This window comes from Pantherophis guttatus, chromosome 1 (assembly GCF_059756535.1).
Source record: "Pantherophis guttatus breed Tessera chromosome 1, ASM5975653v1, whole genome shotgun sequence".
Lineage (NCBI taxonomy): Eukaryota > Metazoa > Chordata > Lepidosauria > Squamata > Colubridae > Pantherophis > Pantherophis guttatus.
In genome coordinates this window covers 345768319-345791359 of record NC_142063.1, presented here as the reverse complement: position 1 = coordinate 345791359, position 23041 = coordinate 345768319, and the positions used below count along the sequence as shown (strand labels likewise).

Below are 23041 nucleotides of genomic sequence, written 5' to 3'. Positions count from 1 at the left end.
GTAATTCTCACCTGTTACAATAAAATAATTTGTTGGGGACTAATTGTGTCTTGTAATGACTAAGTGAGCCTAGGTCACAACAGTGTCATAGTTGCAGATGGGGCTCCGCGATCCCTTCCAGAGGGACCCACAATCTCCCTCGGGTGTCCTGAACCCCTTGAAACCTTGGCCAACCACAACAGGACTTTTGAAAGGAGCCTTCGTCAAGCAACCACAAGGAAGCCATCCACAACCTGTTAGAAAAGCTTTAATAATCACGACCCCTATATTCAGTCCTTTCACACAAAAGTTCTTACAAGAGATTTTTCAATGCATTGTTCTTGACTCCAACGTAAAGCTTTTCGAGGTAGTCCAACATCCTCCAACCATTTCTCCCCATGTGCAAGAGAAAGTGGGACCCAAAGTCACACAAGCTGTCTTCCAAGTTTAACCGATTTAAAGCTTCCGATGACAACCGTTTTTTCCTTTCCTTGTAACTAACCAAACTCCTAAAGCAGGTTCTTCCTGGCCAAGATGCCTTCAATGTAGGGTTCCTGTAAGAAATTGGAGGGCAAAACAAGAGCATCTCTGCTTCTCTTGCAAATGACGACTTCTTCGGAAGCTTTTGAGGACTTTGCATCCGAGAAAATCGGGAGGATGACTTTGACAAGGCCGCACTGGTGGATTGAGAGGCGCAAAGGCGCAAGAGGGCCGAGTAGGTTTGGTGCAATTAAAGTGGCGTGGAAACTTGAGTTGTACCAATTTTGCCAGTCCTGGTTTCTTTGGAGTAAGGCTTCTCAGTGCAATGGACGCACTCAGATAGGCTACTGATCTACTCAAACCCTTCGTAATTTTGGTGGCGATACAAGCAGTAATGTTGGATCATAAAGACAATGTCGAAGACGATGGAAAAGAGGCCGAGGCCAAATTTGGTGGGGTCTCCAAAAATCAGCTTCCATTCATCTGAAAAATAAGAAGAAAGAGACAATGAAGGCTTACAAGAACTGGTAGGTTGACCGATAGAGACTAATAAATACTTGGAAAAGCATAAATAGATTTTTCCCGTTTATAATTCACAATGGAATGAAAAGTTTTTGGCATTTTACTGAAGAGTTTGTACAATTTTGTAAGAAAATTGCGCAGCAGGTATCTAAATGGAATCAGAGACGCTGACACGAACTCGTAGTTTTATATAGAAAAATATATTTTGCATCTATATACAGAAAACTAGATAGTCAGGCAAACAAGGGCATCCTGAGGTAAATCAACACAGGAGGAACATCCTGAGATAAATCAGCACAGCAGGAGCATCCTGAGGTAATTCGACACAACAGGAGCATCCTGAGGTAAATCAGCGCAGCAGGAGCATCCTGAGGTAAATCAGCGCAGCAGGAGCATCCTGAGGTAAATCAGCGCAGCAGGAGCATCCTGAGGTAAATCAGCGCAGCAGGAGCATCCTGAGGTAAATCAGCGCAGCAGGAGCATCCTGAGGTAAATCGACACAGCAGACACATTGTGAGATAAATCACAAAGCAATGGCACACAAAAGAAAAAGGTGGGGAAGAAAGGGAAACACCCCCTCCACAATCATAGCAACCAATCACAGCTCAGATTGAATCATGCAGGAGCCAGCACGCTCTGAACAATCAACCAAAACTGTTTACAACCACAAAAAAAAAGGTTGTAAAATTGGGCATGCCTTACTTAGTAATGTAATTTCTGGTCCTGACTACGGCCATAAATTAAGGACAATCTATCTATGCAGTGAATAGGGATTAAGGGTAGCTCTTGTTAGGCGCATACAGGTAGCCCTCGACTTACAACAGTTCATTTAGTGATCGTTCAAAGTTACAACGGCACTGAAAAATGCGACTTATGACCGTTTTTCACAGTTACAACCTTTGCAGCATCCCCCTGGTCACGTGATCGAAATTCAGACACTTGGCAACTGATTCATATTTATGACTGTTGTTGTGCCCCGGGGTCATGTGATCCCTTTCTGCGACCTTCTGACAAGCAAAGTCAATGGGGGAGCCAGATTCACTTAACAACTGTGTGATTCACTTAACAACTGTAGCAATTCACTTTAGAACTGTGGCAAAAAAAAAAAGATGTAAAATGGGGCAAAACTCACTTAACAAATGTCTCACTTCACAATAGAAATTTTGGGCTCAGTTGTGGCTGTAAGTCAACTACCTGTAGTAGCCCTGCAAAGTACAGATAGTTCTCAACTTAAAACCATTCATTTAGTGGCCGTTCAAACTACAACTTACAGCTGCCCTGGAAAAAGTCACTTATGAGCAGTTTTCATTAAGTGTTGTGCCTTATGATTCTTGATGACCGTATCTTTTCTTTTATGTACACTGAGAGCGTATGCACCAAAGACAAATTCCTTGTGTGCCCAATCACACTTGGCCATTCTATTCTATTCTATTCTATTCTATTCTATTCTATTCTATTCTATTCTATTCTATTCTATTCTATTCTATTCTATTCTATTCTATTCTATTCTATTCTACTCTACTCTACTCTACTCTATTCCATTCCATATTTTCTATTCTATTCTATTCTATTCTATTCTATTCTATTCTATTCTATTCTATTCTATTCTATCCTATCCTATCCTATCCTATCCTATCCTATCCTATCCTATCCTATCCTATCTTCTCACTTATGACCATTGCAGCATCCCCCTGGTCACATGATTAAAATCAGACAATTGGCAACTGGTTCGTATTTATGACGTGGAATTCCCCTGTGGAATTTCCAAGCATGATTAATCCATCACCAAATAGTACAGATTGTCCTCAACTTACAACTGGAATTGAGAACAGAATTTCCATTGTTAAGCAAGGTGGTTGTTAAGTGAGTCAGTTGCAGTGTCCCGGGGGTCAGAGGATCCCATTTTGCGACCTTCTCTGACAAGCCAAGTCCATGGGGGAGCCAAATTCACTGAACAGCCGTGTTACTAACTTAAAACAACTGCAGTGATTCACTTAAGAACGGTGGTAAGAAAGGTCGTAAAATGAGGCAAAACAAACTTCACTGCCTCTTAATAATAGAATTTTGGGCTCAATGATGGACATAAATCGAGGACTAGCTGTATGCCACCTTCTCCCACTGGTCTGACCCAACGGGCCGCTCTTACCGTTGTTGTAGGATTGTAGAAACATCTGGATGAGACTGAAGGCACCTCCGGTGAAGTCCAGCAGGACGTTGCCAATACTCCAGCCCATGGTGCTCTTCCGGCGGAAGTTTAGGTAGGCCTAAAAAAAGACCAGGATGCTGGGTAAGTAGGAAAAGAACAGCTCTTCCACAATCAAGACCTCAAAACAAATTAGCATCTTCTCCTTTCTCAATATCGCACAGTGCGTCCGAGAGAAAAGAGCCACAGGTAAAATCCTTCACTTACAACCACAACTGAGCCCAAAATTTCCATTGTTAAGTGAGACAGTTCCTGAGTTTTGCCTCATTTGACCACCTTTCTTGCCAAAGTTGTTAAGTGAATGACAGTTAAATTAGTAGCAATAGCCCTTCCTTCCTTCCCTCCCTCTCTCCCTCCCTCCTTCCTTCCTTCCCTTTCTTCCTTCCTTCCCTCCCTTTCTTTCTTCCATCCTTCCCTCCCTCTCTCCCTCCTTCCTTCCCTCCCTCCTTCCTTCCTTCCCTCCTTCCTTCCCTTTCTTCCTTCCCTCCCTCCTTCCTTCCTTCCTTCCCTCCTTCCTTCCCTTTCTTCCTTCCCTCCCTCCTTCCTTTCTTCCTTCCCTCCCTCTCTCCCTCCTTTCTTTCTTCCTTTCCTTCCTTCCTTCCCTCCCTCTCCCTCCCTTTCTTCCTTCCTTTCCTTTCTTCCCTCCCTTCCTCTCTCCCTCCCTCCTTTCCTTCCTTCCCTCCCTCCTTCCTTTCCTTCCCTCTCTCTCCCTCCTTCCTTCCTTCCCTCCATCTCTCCCTCTCTCCTTCCTTTCCTTCCTTCCTTCCCTCCCTCTCTCCCTCCTTCCTTCCCTCCCTCCTTCCTTTCTTCCTTCCCTCCCTTCCTCTCTCCCTCCTTTCTTTCTTCCCTTCCTTTCCTTTCTTCCTTCCTTCCCTCCCTCTCTCCCTCCCTTCCTTCTTCCTTCCTTTCCTTTCTTCCTTCCCTTCCTCTCTCCCTCCCTTCTTTCTTTCTTCCCTTCCTTCCCTCCCTCTCCCTCCCTCCCTTCCTTCCCTTCCCTCCCTCCCTCTCTCCCTCCCTCCTTCCTTCCTTCCCTCCCTCTCTCCCTCCTTTCTTTCTTCCTTTCCTTCCTTCCTTCCTTCCTTCCCTCCCTCTCCCTCCCTCCCTTCCTTTCTTCCTTCCTTTCCTTTCTTCCCTCCCTCCCTCTCTCCCTCCCTCCTTTCCTTCCTTCCCTCCCTCCTTCCTTTCCTTCCCTCTCTCTCCCTCCTTCCTTCCTTCCTTCCCTCCATCTCTCCCTCTCTCCTTCCTTTCCTTCCTTCCTTCCCTCCCTCTCTCCCTCCTTCCTTCCCTCCCTCCTTTCTTCCTTCCCTCCCTTCCTCTCTCCCTCCTTTCTTTCTTCCCTTCCTTTCCTTTCTTCCTTCCTTCCCTCCCTCTCTCTCCCTCCCTTCCTTCTTCCTTCCTTTCCTTTCTTCCTTCCCTTCCTCTCTCCCTCCCTTCTTTCTTTCTTCCCTTCCTTCCCTCCCTCTCTCCCTCCCTCCCTTCCTTCCCTTCCCTCCATCCCTCTCTCCTTCCCTCCTTCCTTCCTTTCCTTTCTTCCTTCCTTCCCAAGCAACAGCATATACCGCTTCACAGTGCTTTTACAGCCCTCCCTAAGAGGTTTCTAGAGTCAGCATTTTGCCCCCAACAATCTGGGTCCTCATTTTACTGACCTCGCAAGGATGGAAGGCTGAGTCCACCTTGAACCAGTCAGGATCGAACTTTCGGGCTGTGGGCAGAGTTTAGCCTGCAATACTACATTCTAACCACTGCGCCACCACAGTTAGTAACACGGTTGTTAAGTGAATCTGGCTTCCCTGTTGACGTTGCATTGCGCCAAAAAGTCGCAAAATGATACCCGGCACATTGCAACCGTCATAAATATGAACCAGTTGCCAAGCGTACAAATTTTGATTATGTGTTCGTGGGGATGCTGCCAGTCGTATGAAAAACAACGACAGATCATTTTTTAAGTGCCATTGTAACTGAACGGTCACTAAATCGAAGGTTGTATGTCAAGGACTACCAGCGTCTTCATGGTCTCATCATCAAAATTTGGACTTCTGGCAACTGACTCATATTTACGACGGGAAGGGTCATGTGATCCCCTTTTGCGACCTTCTGACAAGCAAAGTCAATGGGGAAGCCAGATTCACTTAACAACCGTGTTGCTAACTGAACAACGGCAGTCATTCGCTTAACAGCTGCGGCAAGACAGGTCGTAAAATGGGGCAAAAACTCGCTTAACGGCCGTCTTGCTGAGGCGCGGAAATTTGGGGCTCACTTGTGATTGTAAGTTGAGGGCCACCTGTACCCTTTTCCGGTGTGGACCGCGGAGTCCACAGCGGAAGAGAATCGGGAAAAATCTAAGCTTTTCGGCGAAGTATCCTGTTTCCCTGAAAATAAGATCCAACCGGAAAATAAGTCCTAGCCATGATTTTTCAGGATGCTCGTAATATAAGCCCTTTCCCCAAAATAAGCCCCAGTTAAGATTGTTAGCCAGATGGTGCATTTAGTACCGTGATGGCAAACCTATGGCACTTGTGCCACAGGTGGCACGTAGAGCCATATCGGTGGGCACGTGAGCTCAGCTCCGGCACACATGCGTGCGCCGGCCAGTTGATTTTCGGGCCTTCTTGGCCCACCAGAAGTCAGGAAACACGCTGTTTCCAGCCTCCGGAGGGCCTCTAGGGAGAGTTGGGAAGGCTGTTTTTGCCCTCCCCAGGCTCCTAGAAAGGCTCTGGAGCCTGGGGAGAGCGAAAAATGGGCCTACTGGGCGCACCGTGCCATCACGTGCCAAAAGCAGGGGGAGCATGAGGGAGGGGCGGGGCGCATAGAATTATGGATGCGGGCAAACATGCGTGTGTGTCCCCCCCCTCACCCCCCGCTTTTCGCACGCGATGGCAAAAAGTTTAGCCCTCACTGATTTAGTACCATATTTCCCCCAAAATAAGACCTAACCAGAAAATAAGTCCTAATGCCTGGGACTCCTTGCGCACGATCACTCATGCCCTTGTCACTTCCCGCCTGGACTACCGTAATGCTCTCTACATGGGGCTCCCCTTGAAGAGCACCCGGAGGCTCCAACTGGTCCAGAATGCGGCCGCGCGGGTGATTGTGGGAGCGACGTGGCGCTCCCATGTAACACCTCTCCTGCGCGAGCTGCACTGGCTCCAGGTAGTCTTCCGGGTGCGCTTCAAGGTCTTGGTTACCATCTTTAGAGCGCTCCATGGCTTAGGACCTGAGTATCTACAAGACCGCCTTCTGCCACCGATAGCCTCCCACCGGCCAGTAGGCTCCCACAGAGAGGGGCTCCTCAGGGTGCTGTTGGTCAAACAATGTCGATTAGCAGCCCCCAGGGGAAGAGCCTTCTCTGTGGGGGCACCTGCCCTTTGGAACCAGCTGCCCCCGGAGATACAAAGGATCCCAGATCTACGCACCTTCCGCCGTGCCCTCAAAAGTTTTCTATTCCAGCAAGCCGGGCTGGCGTAGCTCTTTTAATTGTTTTTAATTCATTTTTTTAAAAAAGAGGGTTTTTGTAATCAATATGGACCAAATTTGTTTAATATACTTTTATACTGTTTTAAATTTTATATTTTTATGTTTTTATTTTTGGCTGTACACCGCCCTGAGTCCTTCGGGAGAAGGGCGGTATATAAATTTAAATAATAAATAAATAAATGCATCTTTTGGAGCAAAAATTAATATAAAGCCCGGTCTTATTTTCGGGGGAAACGGTAATTGAAAACCGATCCTTCCTTCGCTCACCTGAGGGAAGTATTTGATGAGCGTGATTGCCAGCTTGATGTAGGAGAAATAAAACAAGAATTGCAACCAGGTGATCTCTTGGGCGACCGTCACGGCCAAAGTGGAGAAGACGAACAGCCACGCTGCCACCAGGCACGCAATGGCGACTCGAGAAACCTTCTGAGTCCCTCTCTGCAGGGGAAGTAAAGAGAGAGTGAGTGTTAACATTGTCTATAGTGAGAATTCGGCCTCAGAAATCGGATTCCAGTGGGCATAAATGCAAGGAATTCACCGGTCAACTCAAGGGTGGCAAAAGAATTTGACGCTGGGCGGCCCGTGGCCAGAGGAATGTTCTTAGTCTGCCAAACGGTTTTGCTGAATTTGAGTAAAATCATGCAATAGCATGTAGACTCATATACCACTTCGCAGTGCTTTTACAGCCCTCTCTAAGCGGTTGACAGAGTCAGCTTCTTTGGAAGGATGGAAGGCTGAGTCAACCTTGAATATGGTGAGATTTGAACTGCCAAATTTCAAATAGCCTGCAGTACTGCGTTCTAACCACTGTGCCACCACAGCTCATAGATAGATAGACGATAGATAGATAGATAGATAGATAGATAGATAGATAGATAGATAGATAGATAGATAGATGATGGATGGATGGATCAAGAGAGAGAGAGAGAGAGATGGATGGATGGAGAGAGAGAGAGGTAGGCAGGTAGGTAGGTAGATGGTAGATAGAAGATAGATAGATCGAAAGAGAGATGGAGGGATGGATGGATGGACGGATAGAGAGAGAGGTAGGTAGATGGTAGAAGAGAGAGAGAGAGAGATAGGTAAATAGATCGATAGAGAGAGATAGATGGATGGATGGATGGACAGAGACAGCGGTAGGTAGGTAGATGGTAGATAGAAGATAGATAGAGAGAGAGATGGATGGATGGATGGATGGATGGACGGACGGACAGAGAGAGAGGTAGGTAGGTAGAGAGATGATAGATAGATAGATAGATAGATAGATAGATAGATAGATAGATAGATAGATAGATAGAGGCAGACAGACAGACATAGGGTCCTTGGTGCTCTCTGAACTTGGTTGTTTCATGACCCAACTAGGCAACACCATCAGTGCACCTACCTCATAGATTAAGCACTGGAAGATGGTGAACAGAGTGATGGCCACCGCGTGGAGGCTGAAAAACACATCATTGCTGGCTACGGGATTCACGCCATTGGGATACCGGTGCAGGAACTGCTCCTGTGGAAGAAGGCCAAGAGGTTACACCAGAATTGGTGCCCCAAGTTGACGGATGACACCCAGCCAGAGAAGAAGGCGGGACCTTCTGGGTACCTTTATGGGGACAATCCAAAAGAGTCCGATGTTGAAGACGCTGTAGGCAATGAAGCCGGTCAGGTTCAGAGCGATGAAATCGAAACTGAGTCCCACAACGCTGGCGAAAGGAACGGATGAATAAGTTTGAGAAGAAGAGTTGTGGGAGGAACTTAGCTAATTTCAGGAACTTCACGAATGCACTAAACTCAGCATTTTGTGATCATAATTGTCAGTGAGCTGGGAAAATCCAGTTCTAGGCCACTGTGTTCCAACTTTGGAAAATTTTAAAATAAGCGGAATTCAATTCCCAGAATTTCCCCAGCCAGCGTACTTTAAGATGGCTGGGCTTAAAAATTTCCTTTTATTTCCTTTTTTTTTTTTTTTTTGGGGGGGGGGGGGGTTTGTATTGTTGCAATTACTGTTAACATAGTACAATTATAGTCATTAGCACGTATGTTATTTATCATTGATCTCTCTCTGGTTGTGCTTTATGGGCATTGTTATCCTGACATGGCACTGTCCTTTCAATGAAATGAAATAAAGTAAAATAAAATAAAGTAAAATAAAATAAAACATAAAATAAAATATAAAATAAAATAAAATAAAAAGTAAAGTAAAATAAAATAAAAATAATAAAATTATAATAAAATAAAATATAAAATATAAAATATAAAATGTAAAACATAAAATATAAAATAAAATAAAAAATAAAATAAGTAAAGTAAAATAAAATAAAAAATATAAAATAAATAAAATAAAATAAAAAGTAAAGTAAAATAAAATAAAAATAATAAAATTATAATAAAATAAAATAAATAAAATATAAAATAAAATATAAAATAAAATAAAATAAAAAGTAAAGTAAAATAAAATAATAAAATAAAATAATAAAATTATAATAAAATAAAATAAATAAAATAAAATATAAAATATAAAATATAAAATATAAAATGTAAAACATAAAATAAAACATAAAATATAAAATAAAATAAAAAATAAAATAAGTAAAGTAAAATAAAATAAAATAAAAAATATAAAATAAATAAAATAAAATAAAAAGTAAAGTAAAATAAAATAAAAATAATAAAATTATAATAAAATAAAATAAAATATAAAATAAAATATAAAACATAAAATATAAAATAAAATAAAAAGTAAAGTAAAATAAAATAAAATAATAATAATAATAAAATTATAATAAAAGAAAATAAAAGAAAAGAATAATAAAAGAATATAAAAGAAAATAAAAGATGGCTGGACTTCAACTCCCAGAATTCCCCCGCCTGCATGCTTTAAGACTGTGATGGTGAACCTGTGGCACGCAGAGCCCTCTCGGCGGGCATGCAAGCCGTCGCTCCAGCTCAGATCCACCGCACGCGCCTCCCGCCGGCCAGCTGATTTTCAGGTCTCTGCTGCGCATGTGCAGGGCACACGTGGGAGACGCGTGTGCGTGCACACGGGGATGGAGGGGTTGTGGGTGCATGCACCGGGGGAGCGCGGGGAGGGTGCGGTGCCCCCCCCGTGGCCCAGTTTGGGCCCCAGAAGGCTGCAGAGAGGCCCGCTAGCCCAAAACAGGGCGCGAGGGGGGTGTCACACACGCATGCGCCGTGCCAACCGCTGCTGCGCCTTCTCAATGCCATCTCGCAGGTTAACACTGGCAGCTTCCAGAGGACGGTAAATGAGGATCGTCGTGTCTTTTACCTTTTGCGTCTCCAATTCTCATACACCTGAGGGTAGAAGGAAACCGACCAGGCTAGGAAATAGATCCAACCGATCACTTGGTCCACAATGTTTATGGCCTTGCTATGGATCACAAGGAACCGGATTCTGGGCCTGCAAAGGAACGAGGGAGAGGTTATGTTTGTGGGAACGTAACGATTCTAGGCTGATGACTTGCTTGACGCCGCCCTCCGGGCTCTTCTGCTTCTCCTCCTGCAATTCCACCACTGGCGCCCACAGACACAACACAGCCTCAGTTGGAGGCGGATGTCTAAAGCGTCTGGAGTAGAGAAGGGGAAATGGCCACTAAGTGAAACTACATCTCGATGAATAGAATCACCGGCTGAACATGGTTCAGGATGGGCGCTTACCCTCTGTCGTGGGATGCGTTCACTTGTAGATAGACCGTCACCTGCCCGACCTCTTTAGCTTTCACAAGGAAATGTGCCTCCTTTTGGCCTGCTGCAATGATGACCTGTCAGGGATGGAGACATAAAATATATGAACTGCCAATAAGATTCAAGGGATGGGCGTGTGGCCAGATGGATGTCAATATCCAGATGGATACTGACTCCACCTTGTCTTGGGGCTTAAAAGTTTTTCAACCTTGGCAATTTTAACAATGGGTGGATTTCAACTTCCAGAATTCCCTGGCCAGCCATGCTTCAAACTGGGGAATTCTGGGAGTGGAAGCCCACCCCTCTTAAAGCATGCTGGCTGGGGGATTCTGGGAGTCGAAGTCCACCTCTCTTAAAGCATGCTGGCTGGGGGATTCTGGGAGTGGAAGTTCATCCCTCTTAAAGCATTGCTGGCTGGGGAATTCTGGGAGTGGAAGTCCACCCCTCTTAAAGCATTCTGGCTGGGGAATTATGGGAGTGGAAGTCCACCCCTCTTAAAGCATTGCCGGCTGGGGGATTCTGGGAGTGGAAGTCCACCCCTCTTAAAGCATGGCTGGCTGGGGGATTCTGGGAGTGGAAGTCCACCCCTCTTAAAGCATGCTGGCTGGGGGATTCTGGGAGTGGAAGTTCATCCCTCTTAAAGCATTGCTGGCTGGGGAATTCTGGGAGTGGAAGTCCACCCTTCTTAAAGCATGGCTGGCTGGGGGATTCTGGGAGTGGAAGTCCACCCCTCTTAAAGCATGGCTGGCTGGGGGGTTCTGGGAGTGGAAGTCCACCCCTCTTAAAGCATGCTGACTGGGGGATTCTGGGAGTGGAAGTCCCCCCATCTTAAAGCATGCTGTCTGGGGGATTCTGGGAGTGGAAGTCCACCCCTCTTAAAGCATGCTGGTTGGGGAATTCTGGGAGTGGAAGTCCACCCCTCTTAAAGCATGCTGGCTGGGGGATTCTGGGAGTGGAAGTCCACCCCTCTTAAAGCATGGCTGGCTGGGGGATTCTGGGAGTGGAAGTCCACCCCTCTTAAAGCATTGCCGGCTGGGGAATTCTGGGAGTTGAAGTCCACCCCTCTTAAAGCATTGCCGGCTGGGGAATTCTGGGAGTTGAAGTCCACCCCTCTTAAAGCATTCTGGCTGGGGGATTCTGGGAGTGGAAGTCCACCCCTCTTAAAGCATGGCTGGCTCGGGGATTCTGGGAGTGGAAGTCCACCCCTCTTAAAGCATGCTGGCTGGGGGATTCTGGGAGTGGAAGTTCATCCCTCTTAAAGCATTGCTGGCTGGGGAATTCTGGGAGTGGAAGTCCACCCTTCTTAAAGCATGGCTGGCTGGGGGATTCTGGGAGTGGAAGTCCACCCCTCTTAAAGCATGGCTGGCTGGGGGGTTCTGGGAGTGGAAGTCCACCCCTCTTAAAGCATGCTGACTGGGGGATTCTGGGAGTGGAAGTCCCCCCATCTTAAAGCATGCTGTCTGGGGGATTCTGGGAGTGGAAGTCCGTCTATCTTAAAGCATGCTGGTTGGGGAATTCTGGGAGTGGAAGTCCACCCCTCTTAAAGCATGCTGGCTGGGGGATTCTGGGAGTGGAAGTCCACCCCTCTTAAAGCATGGCTGGCTGGGGGATTCTGGGAGTGGAAGTCCACCCCTCTTAAAGCATGCTGGCTGGGGGATTCTGGGAGTGGAAGCCCACCCCTCTTAAAGCATGGCTGGCTGGGGGATTCTGGGAGTGGAAGTCCACCCCTCTTAAAGCATGGCTGGCTGGGGGGTTCTGGGAGTGGAAGTCCACCCCTCTTAAAGCATGCTGACTGGGGGATTCTGGGAGTGGAAGTCCCCCCATCTTAAAGCATGGCTGGCTGGGGGATTCTGGGAGTGGAAGTCCGTCTATCTTAAAGCATGCTGGTTGGGGAATTCTGGGAGTGGAAGTCCACAACTTAAAGCATGCTGGCTGGGGAATTCTGGGAGTTGGAGTCCACCCATCTTAAAGCATGCCAAATTTGGAGACCCCGATCTAAAGTTTTTCCCACTTCAAGCCGGACATTCTGGAGTTAGGACTAGAGATATACAGGTAGTCAGATATGATCTACAGATATACAAGTTACGACAGTAATTGAGCCTGGCAATTACAGCTGTAAGTAGTAATGCTTGTTTGTAAAGCCAATTTTACGATCTTTTTGCAATGGTCATAAAGTGAACACAGTGGTTGTGGCACGCTGCAGTTGTTAAACCCATTATTTGCTTTGGGCTATTTTTGTGCTGGAAACCTGAAGTCTACGCCCATTTGCAGAAAAAAATTGTCATCAATCATAGTCATTTGGCTGCGGACAGACCTAGATGCGAGTCAGTTGCTGAGCATCCCAGAATGTGTCATGCGAGCATGGGGGGGGCAACGTTGAAACTTCAAATGGTTGCTAAGCGATCGGCCATAAGTTGAGGACTGTAGGTGGACCTCACCTTCTGACCACAACGGAGCCCCAAATTTCTGTTGCTATGCAAGAGAGCAGTTACGTGAGTTTTGCCCCCGCTTTGCCCCCTTTCACCACAGCGTTGTTAAGTGAACCAATGCAGTCGTTAAGTTAGAAACGTGGTTATTAAGCGAATCTGGCTTTTCTATTGGCTTTGCTTGTCAGAAGGTCGCTAAAATGGATCAGATCACCCCGGGATGCTGCAACTGTCATAAGTACATGCCAGCTGCCAAGCATCCTAATTTTGATCACATGACTGTGGGAGATGCTACAACAGTCATACGTAGGAAAAATGGTCGTAACTGTGCCGTTATAACTTCAGCCGGCCACTAAGTGAAAAGATGGGTGGGTAAGTCAAGGACTACCTATACCAGGGGTCTGCAAATTTAAACACTCAAAGAGCCATTTGGACCCGTTTCCCACAGAAAAGAAAACACCGGGAGCCACAAAACCCTTCCCGTGCCTGACTATTTCTTGAGTGGCCACAAAACTAGCATATGCAGTTGAATTAAACGTTCTGTTTTCTTCTGAAACTTTTCTTGTCTTGGATTTATCCATGGTTGGACGACCGGGGGTTGAAAAGCTCAATAAATCATGTGCCGGTGGGTGTTGCACGTTGGTGGCTGTGACGCGTATTTTGAGTGACGGGGAGCCGCAGCAGAGGGATGAAAGAGCCACATCTGGCTCCAGAGCCTCAGATTGCTGACTCCTGACCTATACCTAAATTGCAAAATGTTAACAGACTGAACTGACTGGTCGAATCCAATTCAAGCAAGCTCAAATCTACATCTAAACACTTACCTGGTCGGGCAGTTCAACGATGGTGATGTTCTCCTTGGACGTATAGGTCATGTTGAACCTTACCGCCAAAGTCTCATTGGGGGGAACTCTGCAGGGGCATCAAGAAAAAGGAAAACCGCATAGATGCAGCCGGGAGAATTGGCACCCTCAGCCTCCCCCCCCGGTGCCATCTAGCCCTGCTGATGGGCCCAGCCCTTGCTATTCCCGGCCGGGACGACGTGAAAGTTAGGGTTGGCTGCACGATAACCACAGGTGGTATTCAGCCAGTTCGAGAAAACCGGTAGCGGAGTCTTGCGGGTAGGTCCTAAATAGGATGTAATGCCGTTCTATTTAGTCACGTTTTCGAGGCCGGGCGAATGCGCGGAAGGTGATTGCGCAAGCAAAGAACATGTGCAGAAAGGCACACACGCACGCGGGGCGAACTGGTGGTAAGAATATGCGAAACCCATCGCTGACGATAACATCATCCTGTTCTGCCCCAGCTACGGACCCCAAAGAACGCAGCACACACAACGTCCGTTCAAACCTTAATTTACTAAATAAACCAGTTTTTTTACAACAACGGCTGTTAATTAATTGCATTAACAGCCGCCAAGAATTCAAAGAATAATAACTGAAAGCTTACTATGGTTGGCAGAATGCCCAGAAGCAATTTGCAGGAAGCTAATAAGATAAGCAAGACAAGACAGGAAGGTATGTGAACGAAGTTGTTCCCTGCAAATTGCTTCAGTCGGTGTTCCTCCTTAAATAGGCTAAGGGAGTGGCCAATTAGCCCCAAGCCTTACTCTCGAAGAGACCTCCTCCTGAGGAGCCACTTCTGCCTTTTGGCAGCTCTGCGCGCCCGTGCATCGAGAAGAGGCTCCTCCTCTTCTTCCTCTTCACTTATGGGAGCTTCTGGAGGTTCTGAAGGCCCTGGCTGAATCCCTGCCTCTGGCACCACATCTTCTCCAGCCTCCTCATTGTCCGACTCGAGTGCCAGCTGCACAGGCTGCTGGTGCAGCACCACACCAGCCTCCTCACTGTCGGAATCAGCTACTAGCTGCACAGCCTGCGTACGGGCCACAACACATCCTACAAGTCATGCCCAGACGGAAAGTCCCAACAGAACAAAGAAAATTGAATTTTTATCACCGGGAGTGACTGCATCCCGAATGACTTGCCTGTTTAGCACTTCCTGGGTTCCCCCTCCCCCCCCCAGGTGTGTTTACCTTGAGGTGGAAGGTGCAAAATATCGGAGGTGGTTTACCTGAAGGCGAGTGTGATTTTTTTCACGCTGTGCTTTTCTAGGGAAACCTGTTGAGGAGCAGAGATAGCAGGGGGTACATCTTTTTCAACTGGGAAGAGGGGGAAAAAAAAACCATCAGGAAAGTTTGAAGTCCCTTTCCATCCCACATTCCTGGTTTTGGACAAGAATATTTTGATTTGGCAGCAGTGGAACCAGTGGTGAAATGTAAAATTTGTTACTACCGGTTCTGTGGGCGTGGCTTGGTGGGGGGGGATAATATGACTGAGTGGGCGTGGCCAACTTTTTTTTTAAAAAAAACTTTTAAAACCATTTTTTCTACCTCCTCTTCGGCTGAAGAGGTTGTAGAAAAAATGCTTTTAAAAGCCTCTGACGATCCCAGCTGAGTTGCCTGATCGGCAGAGGCTTTTTTTCCTTTTAAAAACATTTTGTCTACAACTTCTTCGGCTGAAGAGGTTGTAGAAAAAATGCTTTTAAAAGCCTCTGATGATCCCAGCTGAGCCGTGCGATCATCAGAGGCTTTTTTTTTTTTTTTTACTTTTAAAAGCATTTTTTTCGGCCAAAGAGGTTGTAGAAAAAATGCTTTTAAAAATAAAAAAAAGCCTCTGATGATTGCACGGCTCAGCAGGGCAATGGGGGGGTGGGGTTAGGGCAGGAATTTTTGCTACCGGTTCTCCGAACCACCCGCCTCCATTGCTACCAGATCGGGCGATCCGGTCCGAACTGGAAGCATTTCACCCCTGAGTGGAACCCACATTATCCAGTCCATTTAAGAGGCTGGCACATGAGCTTCCCCCCAGATCTAAGCTCAAGGCCTGGAGGAGATTGCCCTTTGGGTGTAACACACCCCAAAAAAGAGCTTTGGTAGCACAGTGGTCTAAAGCACCCTGTTATTAACACAGCTGCCTGCAATTACTGCAGGTTCGAATCTCACCAGGCTCAAGGTTGACTCAGCCTTCCATCCTTTCTAAGGTAGGTTAAATGAGGACCCAGATTGTGGGGGCAATAAGCTGACTTTGTATAAATATACAAAAAGTATGACGGCTATTGCTTAGCGCATTGTAAGCCGCCCTGAGTCTCCGGAGAAGGGCGGCATATAAATCAAATTAAAAAAAAAAAAACACCTCCAATTTTCCGTGTCACCTTTTCTTTGACTACAGCCCAAGGGTGACGACATTAAGATCGGAGGACTTCTACTCCCAGAATTCCTCATGGCTGGTTGAGGGATTCTGGGAGTTGAAGTCCACAAGGACTTAAAAGTTTGCCAAGGTTGGAGATCCCTGATCTAGACCAGTGGTTTCCAATGCTGGCAGCTTTAAGGTGTGTGGATTTTCAACTTCAAATCAAGATGGGTGGATGGATGGATGGAAGGAGAAGAAAGAAGGAAGGAAGGAAGGAGAGGAAGGAAGAAGGAGGAAAGAAAGAAAGAAGGAGAAGAGGGAAGAAAGAAGAAGGGAGGAAGAAGGAAAGAAAGGACAAGAAGGAAGAAAGGAAAGGAAAGAAGGATGGATGGAAGGAAGGAGAGGAAGGAAGAAGGAGGAATGAAAGAAAGAAGGAGAAGAGGGAAGAAAGAAGAAGGGAGGAAGAAGGAAAGAAAGGACAAGAAGGAAGAAAGGAAAGGAAAGAAGGATGGATGGAAGGAAGGAGAGGAAGGAAGGAAGGAAGGAGAGAAAGGAAGGAAGAAGGAAAGAAAGAAGGAGAAGAGGGACGAAAGTGGAAAGAAAGAAGAGGAAGGAGAGGAAGGAAGGAAGAAGGAAAGAAAGAAGTAGAAGAGGGAAGAAAGAGGAAGGAAGGAAGAAGGAAGGAAAGAAAGGACAAGAAGGAAGAAACGAAAGGAAAGAAGAATGAAAGGAATAATGGAAGGAGAGGAAGGAAGGAAGGAGAGGAAGGAAGGAAGAAGGAAAGAAAGAAGGAGAAAGAAGAAAGGAAAGGAAAGAAGGATGGATGAGTGGAAGGAAGGAAGGAAGGAAGGAAGGAAGGAAGGAAGGAAGGAAGGAAGGAAGGAAGGAAGGAGTCAACCCTGAAGCTGGCCTGGCCGAAGCCATCTTGGAGCTTCAGTGCTGCCACAATGGAGTTGAGGGATAGGGAGGGGGGATTAGAGACAGCTGGGGTTGTGTAGTCGAAACCAAATACTTTCTTCTTGGGAACCAAGGACGTTCTTGCACCTGGTCAGAGGAAGGAGGAATGATGTCACCAGACCATCAGACAGCGCATTGATTGGACCATGTGACTGACTGTTTGGGGTTGAGAGGAAAACTTTTAATCAGGTGAAAAACCGCTGGACTTTTCAGAGTCGGGTTTTCACCAGATATGTGCCAGTATGATCGTTCCAAGAAAGCTATTCTTTGAGGAATCTACTTGCCTTGGATTGTGGCTTGAAATGGATTTATTACTTGGAACCGTGACCAGAAGGAAGGAAGGGGAAGGAGGGAGGTGATGAGAAAGAAGGAAAAAGGGAGGAGAGAAGGAAGAAAGGGAGGGAGGAGGAGGAGGAGGGGAGGAGGAATAAAGATGCTGGCTAGGGAATTGTGGGAGTTGAAGTCTACAGGTCTTCATGTTACCCAGATCGGACTCCCTTTGCTATAGAGTCCATGTAGAGATAAACACTGAAAGGAGATACTCAAATTTTCTAGATTTAGGGATATAGTTTAAAAATATCTCATTTGCATCCATGCATGCATAAATAGGGGGCAGGTGCTGGAAAGGGAAGAAGAGATGAATTTAACCAGCCGGTTTATCTACAGCCGAGTTTTTCCAATATGGCAACTTTAACCTGGGGGGGGGGACTCCAACTCCCAGAATTCCACAGGCAGCATGCTTTAAGGTGGGCGGACTTCAATTCCCAGAATTCCCCAGCCAGCATGCCTTTTTTTTTAAGATAGGTAGAATTCTGCTGGCTGGGGAATTCTGGGGGTTGAAGTCCGCTCAGCTGAAAGTGGTTAAGTCGGAAAAACTCTTATAAAGCACCTCTTAAAAAACAGGAAGCAGATGTTGAACAGGTTGAAAAAGGAAACCGGAAAATTCTGATTTTGCAAGCCAAAAATCACTTACCGCAGGCTGCGAACGAGACGAAGGATAGAAACAGCAGCGAGAAAAGGCCAAGTCTATTCGCCATTGCGCCGAAACAGCCGACAGCTGCAAAAGAGAACACAAAAGAGGAAATTCTCAGTTTTTCTAAGAAAAACCACCCCCCAAAAAAATCCAGCCTCAAGACGCCAAGCTGCCATGAAAAATACAGTTATCACCCAAAGCAAATTGTGACTCTTCGCGGATAATCACATGATAAACTTATCTGTGGTTTTTACAATGGAAAAAAATTGCCCTTGTGACGCCTCAGTGGGGGAAATTTTTCAACTCTCCGAAGACAATCAATCCTTATCTGAAGATGATCGATCGATCCCGAAAAAAATGGGACTGCCAAAGGAGCAAAGCTGTCCCCAGACTGCTCAAAACTAAAAGAAAATCAAAACCATTTCAGGTAGTCCTCGACTTGCGACCGTAATTGAGCCCCAAATTTTTACGTTGCTCAGTGAGACAGTGGTTAAGTGAGCTTTGCCCCATTTTACGGCTTTTCTTGCCGTGGCTGTTAAGTGAATCATGGCAGCTGTTAAACGGGTTAAGTCGGGAGTCTCCAACCTTGGCAACTTTAAGACTTGTGGACTTCAACTCCCAGAATTCCTCAGCAAAGCCGTAGTTTGAGGACCCCCGATTTAGTGCAATATAAAAAATGCAAATAATTTTTCTGCGGACCAAAAATTTTTTCTTGCGGACCACCAGTTGGTGACTGCTGCCCTAGTCGGATATATTCTTGTGATTAACAAATGCAAAGGGCCCCAAGTTTGCTATTTCGAAGACAGCAAATCTCTTTTCTAGAAATGTTTCCTTGCATGAAACTTTTTACAAATCTGATTATTTATTTTATTTTTATTTTATTTAATTTGTATACCGCCCTTCTCCAAAAGGACTCAGGGCGGTGAGCAGCCATGGTAAAACATAACATATAAAATTTAAAAACAATTTAAAAAACATTAAATAATTTTGGCTATCCATTTAAAACAACCCGGATTAAAACCAATTACAAATTAAAACCGAAGGGATGGGATCAAGCCAGCCCGGCTAGGTGGAATAGGTGTGTTTTCAGGGCCCGACGAAAAATCCGGGGGTCTGGTATCGTGCGTATCTCTGGGGACAGGTAGTTCCAGAGGACGGGTGCCGCCACAGAGAAGGGTCTCCCCCTGGGGGTCGCCAGCCGACACTGTCTGGCGGACGGCACCCTGAAGAGGCCCTCTCTGTGGGAGCGTACTGGCCGGTGGGAGGCTATTGGTGGCAGAAGGCGGTCTCGTAAGTACCCCGGCCCTAAGCCATGGAGCGCTTTAAAGGTGGTCACCAACACCTTGAAGCGCACCCGGAAGACCACCGGGAGCCAGTGCAGCTCACGCAGGAGAGGTGTCACATGGGAGCACCCCGTCGCTCCCATAATCCCCCGCGCGGCCGCATTCTGGACCAACTGGAGCCTCTGGGTGCTCCTCAAGGGGAGCCCCATGTAGAGAGCATTGCAGTAGTCCAGGCGGGAAGTGACGAGTGCCTGAGTGACTGTGCGTAGGGAGTCCCGATCAAGAAAGGGACGCAACTGGCGTATCAGGAGAACCTGATAAAAAGCCGCCACGGCCGTCATATGCTCTTCTAAAGACAGCCATGTATCCAGGAGGACGCCCAAGTTGCGAACCCTTTCCGTGGGGACCAACTCCCAATATAATGTGGGAGCCAACAGTCACCTCACAACAGAACTGTTTTATCCATAAACCTCTATGGCTAAGGTAAAAAAATAAATAAATAAACATTTAGATTACAATCCCACATGTATCCCATGTACAATCTTGAGTTTTAATGTATTGAATAGGACTGGGGTCTCCTGTTTGAGCAGCGGGCTGGACTAGAAGACCTCTAAGGTCCCTTCCAATCCTGTTGTTATTCTGAGAAAGGAATGATGGATAGAAAGGGAAAGAAGACACAGGTAACGAGGGAGGAAGGAAGGAAAGAAGGGAGGGAGGGAAGGAAGGAAGGAAAGAAGGAAGAGACAGAAGAAAGAAGAAAGAAGAAAGGAAAAAGGGTTTCTTGAGTAGTTGGAGTAGGGTTGGACTAGACGACCTCCAAGATCCCTTTCAACGCTGTTATCCTGTATTCTGTACAAAAGATATCTGACAACGAGATTGGATTGAGGTTTTGTTATCTTGTACGAACAAAAGACAAAAGTATCAACCAAGATTATCTACGGGACCGCCTGCTACCACCAATAGCCTCCCACCGGCCAGTACGCTCCCATAGAGAGGGGCTGCTCCGGGTGCCGTCGGCCAAACAATGTCGACTGGCGGCCCCCAGGGGGAGAGCCTTCTCTGTGGAGGCACCTACGATCTGGAACAAGCTCCCCCCGGAGATACGGAGGATCCCGGATCTGCGCACCTTCCGTCGCGCGCTTAAGACTTTTTTATTTCATCAAGCTGACCTGGCCTAAATCTTCTCCCCTTTTTAAATTGTTTTAATTTGTTTTTAAATTATGGGGTATTTTAAATTTGCTCAGCCAAATTATTTAATTCGTTTTTATTCTATTTTAAATTTTTTGTATTTATGTGTTTTATCCTGTGGCTGTTCACCGCCCTGAGTCCTTCGGGAGAAGGGCAGTATAGAAATTTAAATAACTAAATAACTAAATAACTAAATAAATAAATAAATAAATAAATAAATAAATAAATAAATAAATATTAGTGAACACTAATCTTGTGAGAGAAATCACATTACTGGTGGATTGACAGGATGTAAAGAAAAAAAACTTTTTGTATAAATATCTGAATTAACTTTTATTCAGGGCACCTTTGCAGAAATAAACAGCTAAAATAATTGCCTTTCTCATACTAATGAAAACTCAATCATCCAGGCCAAAGGTATCTAAAGGTTAGATTAGGGCAATTGGACCAAAGTTTTTACAAAGTTTGGCCATGATTTAACCTTTTTCTAAATTGCCTTCCTCGTTCCAGCGTGATTTATTATCCATTCATGCTGGGAAAACAGAACCCAGCTGACACTCCAGACAGCAGCTGTTTAAATGTTTTTTTAAATAGGAACCAGGAAAAAAAATATATTTACTTTTCTCTTAATCAGTACATTAAATCTCACCTTCTGAATTCTCACTTACGTCTCAGTTCAGTACAGTATATAGCTATATACAGCAATAATATTTTTAATTAGATATATGTTTAAATATCATTTAAACGTTTAAATAGATGAATACCAATAAGAGTCACCTCTACATGATGGGTCGATATACAGTAAATAAAACAGATGAATTGGGGATTATATACCACTATATACATCATTACCTATTATGTATTCTATTCTTGCCTCTTGACCTCCTTTTTTCTTTGCTGTTTGTTTCTGTTTTTATCCAAGTAATAAGAATAAAAATGCTTACTAATGCAGAAGAAACTAGTTTGTTTGCCAAGCAGGAAGCAAGTTACTCATTCGAAAATAAATGTCTGAAAAACATTTTCACTGTGATTAACAAACTGTTCCTAATGTTTTTTTAAAAAAGGATAAGTGATAAAGACTACAGAAAATGCTCTAGCTGTTGTTACCACTATTGTTAGTTGTTGTTGATGATGATGATTTACATATTCATTAAACATGAAACTCAGTCAACTGAACATTCAAAAATGCATCACAAATACAATTGACTGGTGCTAATGGTTGATACGGATTGCTGCCAGCGTCCTAGGTATCAACTAAGTTTCTTCTTCTTCTTCTTCTTCTTCTTCTTCTTCTTCTTCTTCTTCTTCTTCTTCTTCTTCTTCTTCTTCTTCTCCTTCTCCTTCTCCTTCTCCTTCTCCTTCTTCTCCTTCTTCCTCCTCTTCCTTCTCCACTACTACTACTACTTCTTCTCCTCCTCCTCCTATTATTATTATCATCATCATCATCTCTTTTATTCATTAAACATGAAAACTGAACATTTAAAAATGCATCACAAATACCATTGACTGGTGCTAATGGTTGATACAGGTTGCTGCCAGCATCCTAGGTAGCAACCAAGTACCTTAAAATGATGATGATGATGATGGACTGGGCCTGGTGGCTCAGCAGACTGATAGCATTGTGATTAAGACCAGCTGTCTGCAATTACTGTAAGTTCGAATCTCACCAAGGCTCAAGGTTGACTCAACCTTCCATCCTTTCTAAGGTAGGTAAATTGAGGACCCAGTTTGTGGGGGCAATAGGATGAAGGCTATTGCTTAGCGCATTGTAAGCCGCCCTGAGTCTCCGGAGAAGGGCGGCATATAAATCAAATTTAAAAAATAAAATGATGATTTATTAGGTTCCCCAGATGAGTGTCCTGAGCTATAAATCCCACGTCTACACCACAAAGTATGGGAGCTGTAGTCCAAAGGCATATGGGTCGCCTTTGGGTCCCATTCCCCCCTCCCCCAAAACCCCAGGAATCTCGATATCAGAGAAGCCATGAACTCTGCCCATGCTCAGAGGCTCTATGACTCAAGAGGGGCAGACATTCTAAGAGGAAGGGGAACATTTGGGGGGGGGCTTCCAAACCAGAAGGGGCATAAATGTCTACAATTAATGCGGGGGGGGGGTGTCGTCATTTGTCACCCCCTATCCTCCTGGACTACAACTCCCATCGTATAGGAGGGCGCCCAGTTGGAGAAGGGTCTGCTTAGACAGACCGATGGGGGGGCTTACTCTTCCCAAAACCACAATCCCCATCATGCAACGCGGGGGCTTAACCGTCGAAGCTCGCGATGAGGCTTCGCGGGGCACGCTGGGAGCGGTAGTCCTCCTCACTCCCCACTCCGTTCAGGTCGCTCCGTCCCGCTCAAATGAAGCCTCGGGGCTTCGTCTCCGTCCCCGCCGCCTCTCGAGGGAAGGGGCGTCCACTTACCCGGAGAAGCAGCGCCGCTGCTCCATCCCGCGAACGTGACTCCCCGCCCCGTCCCCATCGTTCCGTTCTTGCCGTTTGCTCACGAGATCCGCGCTATATAATGACCGGACGGGCATCCCCTTTCCCTGTCGCTTGCCGTAGCGGCCATCTTGGGTGGGTAAAAGGGTGGTCGTTTCCGTGGCAACGAGCCTCGCGTGCGCATGCGCGTGAAGGATCCGGGAAACCTCCCCAGTTTAACGAAGTCCAGGAGGG

General features: G+C 45.8%; 1 protein-coding gene across 1 annotated transcript; it reads right to left on the bottom strand.

The window, feature by feature from the left end:
- Window positions 1-231: 231 nt before the first annotated feature.
- On the bottom strand, window positions 232-23024 carry CTNS (cystinosin, lysosomal cystine transporter). Its single transcript, XM_060688486.2, has 11 exons — window positions 22790-23024; window positions 17899-17982; window positions 14851-14938; window positions 13605-13692; window positions 10328-10431; window positions 9939-10070; window positions 8256-8355; window positions 8043-8162; window positions 6926-7096; window positions 3128-3245; window positions 232-942 (listed from the first exon to the last, which is right to left on the bottom strand). Exons 1-11 carry the CDS (start codon window positions 22845-22847, stop codon window positions 812-814), a joined length of 1194 nt encoding a protein of 397 aa, XP_060544469.2. The 5' UTR covers window positions 22848-23024; the 3' UTR covers window positions 232-811.
- Between the last annotated feature and the right edge of the window lie 17 nt (window positions 23025-23041).